General features: G+C 44.9%; 1 protein-coding gene across 1 annotated transcript in view; it reads right to left on the bottom strand.

Annotated features, from left to right (window-relative positions):
* The window catches only part of HFM1 (helicase for meiosis 1), an 86034-nt gene that overhangs the window by 54239 nt on the left and 12949 nt on the right, over positions 1 to 18846 (bottom strand). The window contains 5 exon segments of the mRNA XM_078867835.1: positions 510 to 604; positions 1795 to 1943; positions 2708 to 2809; positions 2907 to 2950; positions 13069 to 13157. Of these exon segments, the coding sequence (XP_078723961.1) occupies positions 510 to 604; positions 1795 to 1943; positions 2708 to 2809; positions 2907 to 2950; positions 13069 to 13157 (479 nt within the window).

Below are 18846 nucleotides of genomic sequence, written 5' to 3'. Positions count from 1 at the left end.
GCTAATACGGCGCTGGGATCCCCCACGGCCCCACCCCTCGGTGGGGGAGTTGCTATATAAGGCGGTGAGCCGGAGGGCTCGGGGTTCAGTGTTCAGCTTAAACCAGCGAAGCAAGAAGACCGGCTAGATAGGCCCTGGGACTCCCCTGGATCGCTGTCCTTCTCAGGACCGACCAGGGCAAGCCAGTGGCGTGGCCCCGAGAGCCCAGAGCCGATGTTCTTCTAAGAGCCGGTCTGGGGACTCAGGGTGCCGTAATCCCAGCTTAACCAGAGCTGGGTCAGCTAGCCTCCCCTAGCCCTGTAGTGGAGGACCTAGGAGTAGGCTAGCCGGGACAGAGATTGTGGGATCTCCCTGTTAGACGGGTGAAGGGGCCGATACCCCTTCGAGTGTTGTATATCTCGGCCTGTAATATACAACTGTGGTTAATAAATAAGTGTGCCTCCGACTACGTCGTCCAAGTCTCCTTGAACCTACTACATATACATAAAAAACTGCCGTTATTGTCCTACCTGCTTTCTAGTTCTTGGGTCCCACTTAGCATTCGTTCATATTTTTCTTTCAATTCATTTCTTGTCAATATCACTGCAATGGCTGAAACATCAAACTGTAAACGATATAACGTATGTTACTTTGCATAAAAAATAGATAAATAGCAATACGAATAATTAGGAAATTCAGATGGATTCTGCATTAAATATTTGCATGATTTATTTGGATAAGTTTTGTGTTTGGGAGGAAACAAAAATTCCTGGGGAAAACACACAGGTTCACACATAACTTTATGTACTGCCATCTCTAGTGAGTATTACACACACATATGCACAATCCACAAACCCTTGCTACCACAGGCATATACTACTACAAAATACAAAGATCCCCCGTAGAGCCTTAACTGGCTGTTGGGGCAAATGCTGTTAGCAAACACCTATGAAGGCAAGCATGGCACACGAGGGGGTGGATGGCCAGTACCAGGTTCGGTTCAGATAATCATCACTCAGGTCGCCAGGTTTGTAATGCAGCGCGCTAATCGCTACACAACCGCACCCCACTTCCAGCATGGCGACACACGTCTATAATCTATTACTGTGCTTAGCCGATTGTAATTAATTTTTTACCATTTAAAAAAAAAACACAATTATATGTTTTAACAAATGGTTAACATGGTATGACACAGTCATAATTGAGCCAGAATAGTGTAACAGTTTACTACATCTTGCAGAACCAGCCAGGTGGCTCAGAGGTAGATCGGCCAGCTTGCAATCGGAAGGTTGTGAGTTCAACTCATGGTTAGAGGTTGACTCAGCCCATCATCCCTCTTTGGTCGATAAAATAAATGTAACTTCGTGAAAAAGTCAACATTGGTTGTCCTTTGGAAAGACTCTACCATTCCATTGGAATGAAGGAGGCCCACCCCTGGCTGAGGGCTGTAAATAGTAGATGAGCACCACATCAATGCACAATTAAGCAAGAAAGCACTGACTTTACCTCTTCTTCAAAATAGATGCTATATTGTCCACATGATGGGTTTCAAGAGATGGGATGCAATAAACTAGAATACATTTGTGCACAATGCAAGAATGCATTTCAGTTTTGAAAACGAATATTTACACCATTGGAACCTCAATTGCCAGTGATTATGGCTGCAGGTATTGTGGTCTATGCAAACATGACTCCTTGTAAAAAAGGTGTCAGTTTTGTTGCCAGATAGAAGGGTAAAAAAAAAACAATTAACGAATATTTAGTTCTCAAAAGTAAGGAATTATGAAAGAATATAGTCAGAGTATGTGCATCTACCTGTGGTCTTCCTGCCCTGCCAATCATCTGTAGAATATCTGTTTCCCCATATTCTTGCAGCATGCCTCCCCCGGTGTAGTGCATGGTAGATTTTACGATGACCAGGTGTGCAGGAAGGTTTACACCCATAGCCAGTGTACTTGTGGAGACTGCAGAGAAATAAAATTAAAAAATTCGGTATTTGCACCATTCTTATATCAGGCTATCACAAAAAAGGTGCTGTGTTGCACATATTCTGCAATAGTTTCACAGTAGGGGCAATGTTGCTATATGCTTCCTGATGATATTTTGTGGGAACATTTACAAATCTGGACCTCGACACCAGCACACAACAGCCTACTCTCTTCAAATCATGTCACGGGAATATTAATGCCCACTCTTAAGGAGACCGCAACAAAGTATGTTATGATTACGGTAATATACTTGCAGTATTAACCAGAACGAATTGCCATATTCCAACTGCAAACCTCTGTAACCTCTGTAACAAGTGTCAAACACGCTGCCGCCCCTATACACAAACCATAGCATAAATAACTCGGTGAAATTAATAAGTCATCATAAAAATATTGAACTTTATAAAATACTGTAATCATGTATCTGGCAGCAAATATATCGCATGCGGTTGGTTACAAGGCAGCTGCCAGTAACCACAATTTCAGCGGCATTGGTGCAGTTTCAATGTTCAGTGTCTCATCACCAGTCAGGCTTGCTTGAACCATTGATGGTGGACTTCCAGATGCTTATACGCAAGGATAATCTGTTAGATATCAGTATGGGCTTGTAATCTTAAAATATGCACACATGACAGCCCCTACTAATTTTACAAAGCCACATGCAAACCTGATGCATGGACACATATATCAATTTACAATCTCTCCATGAATAAAGTATATACTACTCAAATTTTACGTACACAGTACTGGCAGTTCTCCTTGCAAGAAAACATCTTCAATGTTTCTTCTATCAGACGTTTCCATCCCTGCATGATGGTATGCAATTCCTTTCATCAGCAAATCTACAACAGTAATAAAAAATACACGAATGTGAATTTTATATTTTAATGCAATTGTTTTAAATCATCGTTAAAAACAGTGAGGGCTTTACAAACTTACCTCTCAGCTTGATATCCTTTAGGTGAGAAGCATGGTTCTGCAGTCTGAAATTACAATAAATTACCAGTATATATGGTGTAATGGTTACCACGCTAGACTTGTAATCAATTCCACCTTCCAGCGCAATATTTTAAACGGTGCACGCTTTAAAATCTCCCCCCACTGCCCCTGTCCACCGAGCAGTGTATAAATACAGTACATACAACCATAGTTGATCGGCAGGACGCGTGTAGTAGGGTAAAGTGTGGGTATGCCTGCCTCTTCCAACACGTCTGGTCAATGTGAGAGAGTAGACCAATATCCCTCTAGAGCAGTGCTTCTCATCGTTTTTCATTTCACGGCACAAACCTTTGAGCTTACTCTATCTTCACAGCACATTGAACAAAAAATATAATTGGGCTCTTCATCCAACAGTGGATTGATCATGGCTGATGATGATGTGTGCGCGCGCTCATCTCTTTCTTAAGTGATATGGCACTACGGACGGTCTTGGTGCCATAATGGAAGTGTGCAATTTTCACAGTCACATGTGTCAATCTCCCCTTGATCACCTTGTTCCCCAGATCTTAGATGCATTATTATCAGGCCCAGATTAAACTTATGAGGCGCCTAAGGCTAATACGAGGGAAGGGCCTCAGTACGTATTTCATATTGCTAAATAAATTGTGAAGTCAGTTCAACACGTAGGCTTTCGCGACCAATATCATCCATAAGAGGGTTTTTTTGGGTTAGATCGCGTATCGTTAAAACCCGCCACCACCCGGCACAGCCAACTAGTAAGGGTTGTCACGTAAACAGAACATGCCAATTCGTCACTAGTACAGCACACCGGTGTATATATTCGTTGGGTCTTTCGGTAAGGTCACGTAGATAGGTTCAAAGAAAATAACAAAAATAACAACAAAAAACTACGTTTCTATGGCAACACACGCGGTCGTCATCAGGAAAAGGGGGGTTAGCTTCTAAAAACAACTGTTTATAAAGGTTTGTAATGAGCGTAGCCCAAATGTCAGTAGCCAATGTTAATGTGGTGGGCAGCGATTACGGCAGTGGTAGGTTTTCCACCAATCAAAGGGCTGCCAGGTAAAAATGAGCATGTTAATGTAAGATCGCCGAGCATCCTCCACGGCGAGCACGCCGAGGTGGCTGTGTTAATGTGAGAGATTAGCATGTTAATGGCAGACCGCCGAGCAGCAACCTCGGGGATGGCGCACGAGGTGGCTGTGTTAGTGTGAGAAATTTAATCTGTTAATGTAAAAAATCAGAGAGCCGAAAATAACAACTAACATCAGAAGGTGGTAGGATGGGAACATCACAGCTAGTGATGATTTTAACTGGTTAATAACGTCCTTCCAATGATTGCTCAGTTTGTACCCATCTTCGTGGTGGAAACTGTATCTGTGTCTATATATATTTGGATGCCTTCGTGAACGAATCATTGTTGATAGCCAGTGAGTTTGCAAAGTACCTTCGTCTTCGAGAAATCAATTTCGTGTGAGCCCACCGCATTAAAACAATGATCAGCCACGGCCGAGGTATTGGTCCTACCGTGTTTCATATCTGCCTTATGTTCACAAACCCGGTCTGCGACATGTTGCTGAGTTTCCCCAATGTAACTACTGCCACAGACACAGCTTAGTTTGTAGACACCGGGGTATTGCATGTCAGGGATCACATCCTCACAGATGGGATCAGATCACGAATCTTATGTACTGTGTTAAATCGAACCTGGATCTTGTGTTTGCTCATGATTTTGGGAAAAAAAATTGGTGACCCCTGCTATATATGGCAAGGTGATAGTTTTGATTGGGTCCTCAGATGGTTCTTTCCCAACGGTTGGGGTGATAGCTTTACGGATTGTGTAGTCTGAATATCCATTCATCTTGAGATCTTGGTGTACGTGTTCCAGTTCACCGGCTAGGTGATGGTCGGAAATACATCGAGCTCTATGGTGTAGAGTTTTGACGAGAGAATTCTTCTGGGATAGATGGTGGTGGGAGTTAGGTTTTAGGTAGGCATCCATATGGGTGGCTTTCCTGTAGACAGTGTCCCATTGAGCCATCTGGTCTCTTTTCGATTAAAACATCCAATAATGGTAACTTGCCATCCTTTTCCACCTCCATAGTGAATTTGATGGCTGGGTGTATGGAATTGATGTGGTTGAGAAATTGGTTCAGAGCTGGTCGGCCATGTGGCCAGATGATGAACGTGTCATCTACGTACCTCTTCCACAAGGATGGATGGAGAGTGAATGCCTGTATGGCATCTGTCTCAAAATTTTCCATGAAAACATTGGGTACAACTGGAAATAAGGGACAACCCATTGGGGTACCTTCAACTTGTTTTTAGAATGTTCCATTCCAGGTGAAGTAGGTGTTGGTGAGGCAGTGTCTCACCAGGGCCGGTACATCAGCATTCAGTCCTTGTTGGACCAAAGTTCCTGTGTCAGGCACAGTTCCTGTGTCAGGCACAGGAACTTTGGCAAACAAAGAGACCACATCGAAACCAATGAGCAAATCACCTGGAGATAGTGAGATGTTCTTAATTAACCACACCAAGTGAACTGAGTTAAGTACAGCTGAGGTGGTCTTACCAGTGCATAGTTGTAAGGTCTCAGAAAGAAATCGGGCTAGTTTGTAGGTGGGTGAGTCAATGGTGGAAACGATAGAACAAAGGGCCGTACCTCTTCTTGGTTCTTTTGGTAAAGTCATCCGAATGACGCTGTCTTTCCGACAGCCCTCTTCTTCACCTGAGGACGGCTGTTTGCGTTGTGGCCGAAACGTCGTGAGAATTGTATTTTAATGTTTTATTTTTATTATTTTATTATTTCCCTTCTACGTGACAAGAAGATGAATCCCTGCAGTGACGAAAGATTTAAATCGAAGGGGCATACCTTTTTTATGGATTTTTTGTAAGCCATACAATCTGGGTGGTCTAGCAGCAGAGGGTTTTAAGGAAACCCGCTTAGTTGGTTCGATTGAAAATGTCGAATCAGTGATAAAATTCTAGATTTGAAGCTTTCGTGACTGCAAGGATTCATACTCTTTGGTTTTTTCGGTAAAGTCACGTAGGTTAATAAAGAAAACAAATAAATGAAATCACGACGTTTCGGAGGCAACACAAGCTTCCGTCTTCAGGTGAAACCGTCACAGCAAAATTGCTGTATCAAGTGAAGAGAAGTCCCAAGAGGCACGATCTTATATACTGGTTAAGGGGGGAGGAGCCAGGATGGGCCGCGGGAGAGGAGGAGTTGTGAGATGGTCAGTACTGCTGCTGGAACGGAGCCTTTGTAATGTAGATGGCAGAAGTAGATAAGCAAGCTAGGATTAAGCCGCCTTTTGTTATGCTGCTGGGTGGGTAAAATTCAAAGCAGGTAACTAAAGTAAAAAAGAAGCTAAACATGATAAGCAACGTGTGGTGATGTTGATGGTGGTGCGTGGAGCTGGGGGTAACAGACTGGTAATATGGATATGTTTAAGAAGATAAATCTAAACTGGCTATCTATCAATAAACTGCACAGTAACTAAAGTTTAACCTGGTTAATTACATCTTTCCAATGAATGCTCAATCTGAATCCATCATCTTGGTTGAAGTTATGTCTGTGTTTGTATATCTGGATGGCCTCATGGACAAATCTTTGGTAGTATTCAGGAGGTTTGCAAAGTACCTTGGTATTTGGCTGACATTGAGGTGGCTGAAGTGGCTGTCATGTTATCTACATGTTCCCAATCAGATGTAGACATTTTTTCTGTCAATGTTCAGTGTGATTTCAAGAGTCTTGTCTAAATTATCTAGTTCAAATCGGAGCAATCTTATTCTCTCTGAGATCAAGGCTAGGCCAGCCCTGAACAAGATCCGTTTAGCATGGGGAGAAGAAACAGCAGCAGATGTCAGTGTAAAGGCGATCGGTTTTACCTTAGTGTCGCGGCATCTCTCCAGAAATATGAGCGACTCGATCAGATGAGCCTTCTTGTCTCGAAGTTTGTTAAAAGATCTAATAGTTGTGTGGAAACCCTCCCCGTAGAGGCAGTTAAATCTTGACTTAAAGCTTTCGTAACTGCAGGAATTAATATTCTTTGGGTCTTTCGGTAAGGTCACGTAGATAGGTTAAAAAAAAATAACAAAAAAAACTATGACGTTTTGATCACAACACAAGCAGTTGTCATCAGGAAAAGGGGGGTTATCTTCTTAAGGCAACTGTTTATAAAGATTTGAAATGGGCGTAGCCCAAATGTCAGCAGCCAATGTTAATGTAAGTGGTGGGCAGCGACAGCAGCGGTAGTGGGTTTTCCACCAATCAAAGGGCTGCCAGGTAAAAATTTGCATGTTAATATAAAATCGCCGAGCATCCTCCACGGTGAGTGTGCCAAGGTGGCTATGTTAATGTGAGAGATTAGCATATTAATGGGAGATCGCCGAGCAGCAACCTCGAGGATAGTGTGCAAAGTGGCTGTGTTAGTTCTAGATTTGAAGCTTTCGTGACTGCAAGGAATCATATTCTTAGGTTTTTTCGGTAAAGTCACGTAGGTAAAACATCAAAATTAATGAAAATAAAATAAAACAAAAATCACGACGTTTCGGAGGCAACACAAGTCTCCGTCATCAGGTGGGACCGTCACAGCCGAATTAGCTGCATCAAGTGAGGCAATGATTCAAGATGTAATCCCTTATAAGCAAGTTGAAGGGGGGAGGAGAGGGGGGGGGAGCTCATCAGAATGTGGTAGCCAATGAATGGAACGTATCGGGAGGGAGGGGGGCGGGGCTCAAAGACAGCACGGAGTGCTAAGTACAACGCATCGGGGGGGGGGCGGGGCCAAAAAAATGGACGACGGCTTGGACGCGGTTGCTGCTGCACACACCAACACAATGGACAGAGAGGGGGAGGGGAGGTCTGATACACATGATAGACAAAAGAACGAAAATGCCCATGTTTATACCAATGCTGGCTGAATAATGAAGAGAGTACTGTTAAAAATAACTGGGGATGTTAACACTCGGTAAAGTAAAGTAAAATAGTGCCTGTCAGATAAGATGGTCCAAAAAAGTGTAATTAAGTCTTTTTTGCGTGGTTGATAACATCTTTCCAATGATTACTAAGTTTGTACCCATCATCACGGTTGAAATTATGTCTGTGTTTGTATATTTGTATGGCTTCGTGTACAAACCTTTGATGGTAGCCGGGAGGTTTGCAGAGAACCTTGGTCTCGGAAAAGACAATTTCATGAGAGCCCACCGAGTTGTAGCAATGATCGGCAACGGCAGAAGAATCAGTTCTGCCGTGTTTCAGATCTGACTTGTGCTCGCGGTCACGATCAGAAACATGACGTTTCGTTTCTCCAATGTAGCAATCACCACAAATGCAACTCAATTTGTAGACTCCAGGATACTGTAAGTCAGGAACGACATCCTTCACAGATGGAATCAGATCACGGATTTTATGCACTGTACTGAATCGGACTTGGATCTTATGTTTGTTTAGAATTTTGGAGATCTTTTTGGTCACGCCTGCTATGTATGGTAACGTGATGGTTTTGGTCGGAGTTTCATGTGGCTGTTTCTGTGTGGTGGGAGAGACAGCTTGGCGGATAGTACGGTCAGAGTATCCGTTCATCCTGAGGGCCCGATGTACATGTCTTAATTCACCGGTCAGGTGGTGTTTGTCAGAAATGCCATGGGCTCTGTGGTATAGCGTTTTGATGAGAGAATTCTTTTGAGATGGGTGGTGGTGGGAATCCGGTTTCAAGTAGGAATCTGTGTGGGTGGCTTTCCTGTAGACAGAATGTCCCAAGGATCCGTCAGGCCTCCTCTCAAACAGAATATCCAAGAATGGTAGTTTACCATCTTTCTCCACTTCCATGGTGAATCTGATGGATGGGTGTCTGGAATTGATGTGGTCCAAGAAGTGGTTCAATGCTGGGAGGCCATGTGGCCAGATGACGAAAGTGTCATCCACATACCTATCCGCCACCACACAGAAACAGCCACATGAAACTCCGACCAAAACCATCACGTTACCATACATAGCAGGCGTGACCAAAAAGATCTCCAAAATTCTAAACAAACATAAGATCCAAGTCCGATTCAGTACAGTGCATAAAATCCGTGATCTGATTCCATCTGTGAAGGATGTCGTTCCTGACTTACAGTATCCTGGAGTCTACAAATTGAGTTGCATTTGTGGTGATTGCTACATTGGAGAAACGAAACGTCATGTTTCTGATCGTGTCCGCGAGCACAAGTCAGATCTGAAACACGGCAGAACTGATTCTTCTGCCGTTGCCGATCATTGCTACAACTCGGTGGGCTCTCATGAAATTGTCTTTTCCGAGACCAAGGTTCTCTGCAAACCTCCCGGCTACCATCAAAGGTTTGTACACGAAGCCATACAAATATACAAACACAGACATAATTTCAACCGTGATGATGGGTACAAACTTAGTAATCATTGGAAAGATGTTATCAACCACGCAAAAAAGACTTAATTACACTTTTTTGGACCATCTTATCTGACAGGCACTATTTTACTTTACTTTACCGAGTGTTAACATCCCCAGTTATTTTTTAACAGTACTCTCTTCATTATTCAGCCAGCATTGGTATAAACATGGGCATTTTCGTTCTTTTGTCTATCATGTGTATCAGACCTCCCCTCCCCCTCTCTGTCCATTGTGTTGGCATGTGCAGCAGCAACCGCGTCCAAGCCGTCGTCCATTTTTTTGACCCCGCCCCCCCCCCCTCCCGATGCGTTGTACTTAGCACTCCGTGCTGTCTTTGAGCCCCGCCCCCCTCCCTCCCGATACGTTCCATTCATTGGCTACCACATTCTGATGAGCTCCCCCCCCCTCTCCTCCCCCTTCAACTTGCTTATAAGGGATTACATCTTGAATCATTGCCTCACTTGATGCAGCTAATTCGGCTGTGACGGTCCCACCTGATGACGGAGACTTGTGTTGCCTCCGAAACGTCGTGATTTTTGTTTTATTTTATTTTCATTAATTTTGATGTTTTACCTACGTGACTTTACCGAAAAAACCTAAGAATATGGCTGTGTTAGTGTGAGAAATGTAATCTGTTAATGTAAAAAATCAGAGAGCCAAAAATAACAACTAATATCGGAAGGTGGTAGGATGGGAACATCACAGCCACCTCGGCGCGCTCGCCGTGGAGGATGCTCGGTGATCTTACATTAACATGCTAATTTTTACCTGGCAGCCCTTTGATTGGTGGAAAACCCACTACCGCTGCTGTCGCTGCCCACCACTTACATTAACAGTTGTCTTTAGAAGCTAAACCCCCTTTTGTTGATGATGACCGCTTGTGTTGCAATTGAAACGTCGTAGTTTTTTGTTATTTTCTGTTATATTCTTTGAACCTATCCATGTGATCTCACCGAAAGACCCAAAGAATATGAATTCCTGCAGTCACGACAGCTTTAAATCAAGAGCACACCATTATGTTGGAGAGCCAAGCCACAACATTTACAATCTGAGTACGACATTTCGCCAGTAATTACAACTAGCTTCATCAGGCGACAACCAGATTTGTGAAGTCGAACTGTTTCATTCCTTATATAGAGGCGTAGATGTGGTGACCATGCTTTTGTGCTCTTGCACCACGTTGGGGGGGGGATTACTGAGGCAATGTACATGATTCATTATGCAAGCCCTTTGAACTTGTCCTTCCTATTATATTTATTAAAATAGCCGTACCAACGGTAATCCCGATTGAAGTATGCTGCCCTTTGTAGGCATGCATTTAAATAATGTATTATTTGATGATTCGCTTCCACTTTGCTGTTGCCCCACGTAAAATCCCTGTCGATGAGATCATTGCTGAAGTGGAATCAGCAGTTAGACATCTCCCCCAAAATCAAGCTGAGATGACTTGGCACGAGGTTGCCAAAATTATTGAAAACAGCAAATTGCCAAAATCAAATATTAACTTCAGTGAAGCAAAAGCCTCAAGAGAATTGAGAGCAAATAAAGATATCCAAATTTTTGCTGCTGATAAGGGCCGATCAATTGTTGTGATGCCCCGTGAGGACTATGATAATAAAATTAAAGATTTACTCGATGAAGGTACCGACCTTAAAATTAAACGAGACCCAACCAGCACCTTGGAAAGTAAAACGGCAATCATTGCCAAGTCATCAATTACCAAGGAAGAGCAATACCTGATGAAACCAAGGGCATCAAACCCACCAAGACTTTATGGGCTACCAGAAATTCACAAACCTGATGTCCTATTAGGACTCAAAGTTAGTACAATAGGCTCTGCCAAGTACAAATTAGCACACTACGTAATGAAACAAATACAGCCCTACAGCAGTAGGACCTCTTCGTTCATCAGAAACTCTGAACATCTCATAAATATAATCAAAGATATTAAGCTTAATCCTAATGATATTCTCGTAAGTTTTGATGTGACTTCTCTGTTCACGAGGCTTCCAGTCAACGAGTCAATTAAATTACTCGACACTTTAGTAACGAACAAAAGTTTAGCCAAAGATATCCCAAGACGAGCTGAAACTGTCTAAAAACACTTACTTCTTGTGGAAAGGTGACTTCTATAAACAAAAGGAAGGAGAAAAAATGGGCTCTCCTTTGTCTCCTGTGATAGCGAATTTGTACATGGAAGATTTTGAAACAAAAGCAATAGCTTCAAGCACACTAAAACCATCTGCTTGGTTTAGATATGTGGATGACACATTGGTGGTCTGGCCACACGGCAAAGATATATTGAACGCATTTCTAAATCATCTCAACTCGCAAAACCCATTCATCCAGTTCACCATGGAAGTGGAAGCTGATAGAACTCTACCATTTCTGGATATTCTGCTCGGACGGGTCGAAATGGTAAAATAACACACAGTGTTTACCAAAAGAAAAAGCATACTGACGCCTATCTGAATGCAGAGTCACACCATCACCCCACACAGAAATCTGCTCTTATCAAGACGCCCATTCATCGAGCTAAGAAAGTGTCAGATGGTGACGATCTGAGAAGTGAAATTCAACATGTTAAAGAAGCGCTGCAAATTAACGGTTACAATGATACCCAAATCAACAGGACATTGAATGTCAAAACCAAATCAAATAACACGAGCATTGAAACTGCCCAAGTAATTAAAACGATCAAAATGCCGTACATTGTGGGAGTAACTGATAAACTCTCCAGATGTTTAGAAAAACAAACATCCGAGTCAGATTTGGCACGGTACATAAAATACAGAAATTTATATCTGGTATAAAAGATGTATTACCGAAGCTGTCAACATTGTGTGATAAATGTTACGTTGGGCAAACAGGACGAATGATCAGCATGAGACAAAAAGAACATCAGAGAAATATTAAATTATCCCAAATACAACTGTCAGCAGTAGGAGAACACGCGTGCCAACAAGGACACTCAATTGATTTTGATAATGTTGAAGTTCTGTTCAAAACTAGCTACGACTGGCCAAGACAAATTAGAGAATCTATCGAAATTGAAAGAAATAAAAAAAAGTTTCATCATCTAATAATAAATTATTTAAATGCATGCCTACAAAAGGCAGCATACTTCAATAGGGATCACCGTTGATACGGCTATGTTAATACACACAATAGACAGGAAGGACAAGTTCAAAGGGCTCGCATAATGTACGTTGCCTCAGTAATACCCCCCCCCATGTGGCGCAAGAGCGCAGAAGCGTGGTCACCACATCTACGCCTCAATATAAGCAACAAAACAGTTCGACTTCTCCACAAATCTGGCTGTTGTCTGATGAAGCTAGTTGTAAGTACTGGCAATCTGAGTACGACGAAACGTCGTACTCAGATTGTAAATTTTGTGGCTTGGCTCTCCAACACACCGGTGTGCTGTTCTAGTGACGAATTGGCATGTTCTGTTTACGTGACAACCCTTACTAGTTTGGCTGTCGGGTGGTGGCGGGTTTTAACGACACATTTACATATTTACGCGATCTAACCCAAAAAAACCTCTATTATGGAAATTATGAAGTAATTGAAAATATTTTTCTCTCGAGTGGAGGTTAACACCAGCAGTGGCTCGAACAAGGAATTTCAGGACGGCACCTTGACTGCTACTTTTTACACCGATATCTTAATCACAGAACCTTTGCGAAACACGAATATTTGTAGAGCCCAATTCCCATACCTACCTCTGCCTGTGCTGGAAATCAATCATGAATTTGGTATCTTTAGCCAGTGTGGCTGCAGCCTGCTGAACACTTCTTCTAGTCGCACAGAACTGTAAAAGAATAACCATAAGGTGCCTTTGATGCACACTATTAAAAGTATGCCTGCTTCCAAAGGAATAAACGTACACATGAAATATATAAGGCCTGCACCATTAAAATATGTATATATGTGTGTATTTGACTAGGTGTGATATTCATTGTATAAATGCATACTTTTAAAACGTTTTGTGTGTGCAAGCATATATGTGTATGATCTTTACAGGTGCTTGCTAAATGCTTCTCGCCCAGACAGTCTTGTAAAGACTAAACAGGGGATATTGTCGTTGTGTTTATGTGATTGTATATGCATGGTTATAGATATGCATGTGGGGAGTGGTGATTAGTGCACTGTGCTACAAACCCTGTGACCGAGTTCGATTTCCGCTCATGATCACTGACAATGGTGAATATTTGAACCAATTCTGGGCCTCCCCTAGGTCTAGTCAGCCTCAAATGAGTACATGCTGTGGTACTGAAACATCAGCACTGGGGAAACAAAGGCGGTCCGGCGTGGTGCTGCCCACCCACCCCCTCGTGTGATTATGCTGGTCTTCATAAGTGCTCGCTTACCAGCACTTCCCCCAAAAGTCTGTTAGGGCTCCACAGGAGATGTTTTTTGTACACATGGCATTTCTTGTTTGCTATGTATGTGTAGGACTCGTACTGACGCGACAACTTCTATGTATTTCTCGTTCCTTTATTAACGCGTATAGTTCACATCTCCGGCCAATATCACTCAATGTTCCTCCATACTCTTCAATGCACAACTCTCCATCGACCCCACTCAATGTCCCTCCGTTCGCTCGCTCCGCTCCGCTGCTTCGCTCGCTCTCTCTCTCTCCACCAAGGTCCGTTACTCCGCTGCTTCGCTACGCTGTACTCGCTCCGTCCTTGCTACTCTGTCCGTACTCTCTATATCCACTGCTACCGTATACTGTATTCTCTTTGTCCACTGCTACCTTATACTATACACTCTTGTCCACTGCTACCTTATACTATACACCCTTATCCACTGCTACCTTATACTATACACTCTTATCCACTGCTACCTTATACTATACACTCTTGTCCCAGGCACCAACTCCAACGCTAACTCCAACTGCAACTCCCACACTAACAACGACTCCCATATCTCCATACGCTCTCTCCCTTTATCCCCGAACCAATTAGCCCCCATTAATTATGTTATCCCCCGCTTCGCTACTCGACCCCAGGCCCCCAGCCTCACGTGATGCTGTTATCATAGACACCCTGGCGCCAGTCATCAACCACTCACCCTCTCGACCAATCACCCGCCAGCGTCCTCAGTTACCCCTAACACCTGCAGCGTCCCTTAATTACCTCACCCCCTTAATTGGCGCAACAACAACTGTATCGCGCGCCCCGCTCCCTGTGTCCCCGTTCACCCCTACTATTCGCCTCACGTCCGTATCACAACCAAACGCGTGACGCGTGTTATATCAAGTACTACATCACCCCCCCCCCCCCCCCCCATGTTTAAAGAGTTAGCCGTCCCGGCTAAACACAACGCGTCACGCGGCAAACCACAATATCCCAACAAAATGTACACGATCCTCCACCCGGACACGACCCCCAACGTCCATGTCACCCAAAGTTTTATGAAAAAGTCAATCTTCTTGAGCGGGTTCCCGCAGCCGGTCCGTCGCCCCGGCTCGACTGAACAGGGGGCAGGGTATATCTGTCCGTGGGCGCGGGGCAGCGTCCTGCCCGAAACGTGCGCCCATCTTCGTTACAACGGCCATTCCCCGATGAGACCCCAACGCGGTCGCGTGCGTCCCGGGGTGGTTCCTGACTAAAAAAAAATGGCGATCCTGCAGACACACGGGGGGTAGACTGCTGAGGTGCGTTCTCCCGTCGCCGCACAGTACGCTCGTCAAACACATCCAATGCAGGCCGTTCCGGGATGGGAGATGACACATCATAAGGTACGACATATTTTTTTAACCGTGATGGGTGAACATGCCACTATCGGCGACCGCACCGAATCCTCATACTCTGGTCCCTACAAATTTCCACAACTCGACGGGACCCTGCCAGGGCCGATGGAATTTCGGTGACGTGCCTACTGGCACCATCAAACAATGTAACCCGGCCCTGTCTCCCACTTGCCATGGTTCCCGCGGAGGCTATGTACCGTACAGGCGCCCGTTAACCGCCTGCCTCCGCTTCGTGTTACCCAGTTAACCCACCGGTGCTCGCAACGGCACCCGATATGGTTGCGCCGGCGCCTCTCGCTGCGCACACCCATTACATGCTTTGCGTACAATGAACATCGTTATGCAATCCCGGCCAGTAAAATCGTTATCCAAGTCAATGCGGTTACTTTACCCCCAAGTGCATCAACACTCGCGCGCATCGCGAATAAGTTTTACCCTCAAGCACAATGGTACCATAATACAAAATTTCAGCAACACGATATCCCAAACAAATATGGTCGAAACAACTGCATGAAGCATATAATTGCCAACAATTCTCTGCGCGTTACACAACATTCTTGCTCTGCCGGCAGGCAGCACACGGCTGCCGTATGCAATTGTAATAAGAGCCTATGTCCGGCTCACGTGGTGATCGGCTCTGCCGGTCCTGCTTTACAGCCAATGGGGGAAGAGCCTGGGAGCATGGCCCTGGCGTGATCGAGGGATGTCAGCTAGGATGATTGGTTCTGCTGGTCTTGGCCTCAGCCAATGGGAAGACAAGTCAGGGGCGTGGTCCGGGGAGTTGATGGGGGAATCTGGAACATTCAGCGCAGGCTATTAAGGATTGGCTGGAGAGTACCACGTGACCCAGGCATTAAATATGGGAAGAGCCGAGGGACACGTGGTCAGACAAGGAACGAAGAGAGAGAGGGGCCACGCGCGAGCGGGGCTCTGAGTGCCACGTGGCGGTGCGTCTCTTGCGATCTGTCTGCCCACTTCCCGTTGCCTGCCAACAACGGGGAGTGCTTGTGAACTGAGATAAGTAAATAAAAGAACCGATTTCACAAGCCATCTCCAGAGTATTATTACACAATGACTCTTTCCACCCCATCGATTTTTCCCGCAATAACAACCATCTCTTCAAAATTTTGATATCCGAGCAGCGGTGCGTCTGCTAAAGCGTCCCAAAGCGTTTCAACGAACGCTGTTCCTCATCATCCCATAGGAACTTTTCACCCTTAGCGGCAGCGTATGCAATGGCCTCGCAATCGTAACAAAAATGTAACCAAATCGACGGTAGTATGACGCAATTTCCATGAAGCTACGCACTTCCGAAACTATTTCCGGCACTGGCCACGTGCGTACCTAATTTGTTTTTCTCCTGGTCAGTGGCACTCCCGAAGCGCTGACAGCATAACCCAATACTTGACAGGCGTTCTCAACAAAATGGCATATTTGGGTTTAAAATTTCAAATTAGCGTCCCGTATCCAGCCAACACAGTTCACAACCGTTGCAATTTTGCCTCCAAATTCCTACAAACACAATGACGTCGTCAGGTAAATCAACATGACTCCCACTGCAATCCGGTGATGTTTCAACAGGGACGCGCGACCGACCCCATATTTCCCTGAGCTAAAGACGTTATGAAAATTCCAAAAGCAGCTTACGGAGACGCGTCCCCTGCTCGGATGTCAAATCATCAATACATTACAAATCCCAGAACCACTCAGGTTTCTCGTAACACTGCGGTAGCGCATTTCCTAAGTCTGCTGCTAAGCACGCCTTCATTACAAATCCCGGAACCATCCCGGTTCCTTAACACTCTGCAGCAGCGCATTCCCTTCGCTCGCTGCCAAGCACGCAACCCAATCTGAATTCTGCGCAGCCAATGTATGATCTAACGGATTCCCTTTTTAATTAACAACTGACTCATCTTCTTGGTTCTTTCGGTAAAGTCACGTAGAATGGAAAAAAGTAATATATAGTATCGTAATTGTATAGTGAATATACAGCAGTGTGATATAGAGTAGGGTGGGTAGAATAATACATAGTGTAATATTACAATGTATAAGGTATAGGATGGTGTATAGTAATACAGTATATAATTTAATGTTGGGTTTGTCTATGGCAGTATATAGTACGGGGTATGGCAGTATATAGTACGGGGTATACCTGCTACCAAGCTTGCAAGCCTGCCAACTGGTCACTCTGACCGCATCATCTCAATGCGTCTACCACTTCGTGACCAACAACACGCAACGCTGATCAGTGTGTACGCTCCAACTCTCCAGGCAGATCCCACTGATAAAGACAAGTTTTACTCCGACCTACGCAGCCTTCTGCAGGATATCCCAGCTGACGACAAGATTGTCATCCTTGGCGACTTCAACGCCAGAGTGGGCAGAGACTCGGAAACCTGGAAAGGCATACTTGGAAGGCACGGCGTGGGCAGCTGCAATGACAATGGACGCTTGTTACTTGAATTCTGTGCGGAACAGCAGCTTTCCATTACCAACACCATCTTCCAGCAGAAAGACAGTCTGAAGACAATCTGGATGCACCCTCGGTCAAAACATTGGCATCTCATAGACTACATCCTTGTGCGCCAAAGTGACCTAAAAGATGTCTTTCACACCAGGGTAATGCCCAGCGCCGAGTGTCACACAGACCACCGTCTTGTCCGCTGCAAACTCAGCTTTCACTTTAAACCCAGACCAAGGAAAGGTGGCGCTCCGAGGAAGAAGCTCAAAGTCTGCAGCCTTCAGTCTGCCGCGGTCAAAGCAGCTTTCCAGAAAAGCCTACGATCTAGGCTCGAGGAACCGAGCTGCCTAGGAGACTCGCCTCCGGTTCCTGAAGTGCTGTGGGACCGCATCAAAACTGTTGTTCTGCAAACATCTGAAGATACCCTCGGATTCTCCACGAAGAAAAACAGAGATTGGTTCGATGAGAACAACTTAGAAGTCCAGGAGCTGCTGTCAAAGAAGAGATCAGCACACGAAGCCCACCTGGCCCGACCATCCTGCCCACACAAAAAAGCAGCCTTCCGCCTGGAATGCAGCACCATCCAGCGCAAGCTTCGAGAGATTCAGAACGAGTGGTGGACCAACCTCGCAGTAAAAACTCAGGTTTGTGCTGATACTGGCGACTACAGGGGATTCTATGAAGCTCTAAAAGCGGTATATGGCCCCTCGTACCAAATCCTGAGCCCCCTGCGGAGTGCAGACGGGAAAGAACTGCTCACCGAAAAGAACTCAATCCTGAACCGCTGGTCTGAGCACTTCTACACGCTCTTCAATGCTAGCCGCTCAGTCCAAGAACCAGCGATTGACCGCATCCTACAACAACCAGTGAAAACCGAACTGGATGTGGCACCAACATTACAAGATACTGAGGAAGCCATTAAACAGCTGAAGAGTGGTAAAGCTGCAGGAGTTGATGGCATCCCTCCTGAAGTATGGAAGAACGGAGGCCCAGCACTGCACACCAAACTCCATGAATTCTTTGTCTGCTGCTGGGAGCAGGGTAAACTCCCTAAAGATCTCAAAGATGCAGTCATCATCACCCTGTACAAGAACAAAGGGGAGAAATCAGACTGTTCCAATTATCGTGGCATAACACTTCTGTCCGTCGCCGGCAAAATCCTCGCAAGAGGACTGCTGAATAGACTGGTACCCGCAATAGCTGAAGATCACCTCCCAGAGACCCAGTGTGGCTTTAGAGCCAACCGGGGAACCACAGACATGGTGTTTGTCCTGAGGCAGA

Source organism: Lampetra fluviatilis, chromosome 24, assembly GCF_964198595.1.
Source record: "Lampetra fluviatilis chromosome 24, kcLamFluv1.1, whole genome shotgun sequence".
NCBI lineage: Eukaryota > Metazoa > Chordata > Hyperoartia > Petromyzontiformes > Petromyzontidae > Lampetra > Lampetra fluviatilis.
This window is presented reverse-complemented; position numbering and strand designations above follow the sequence as displayed.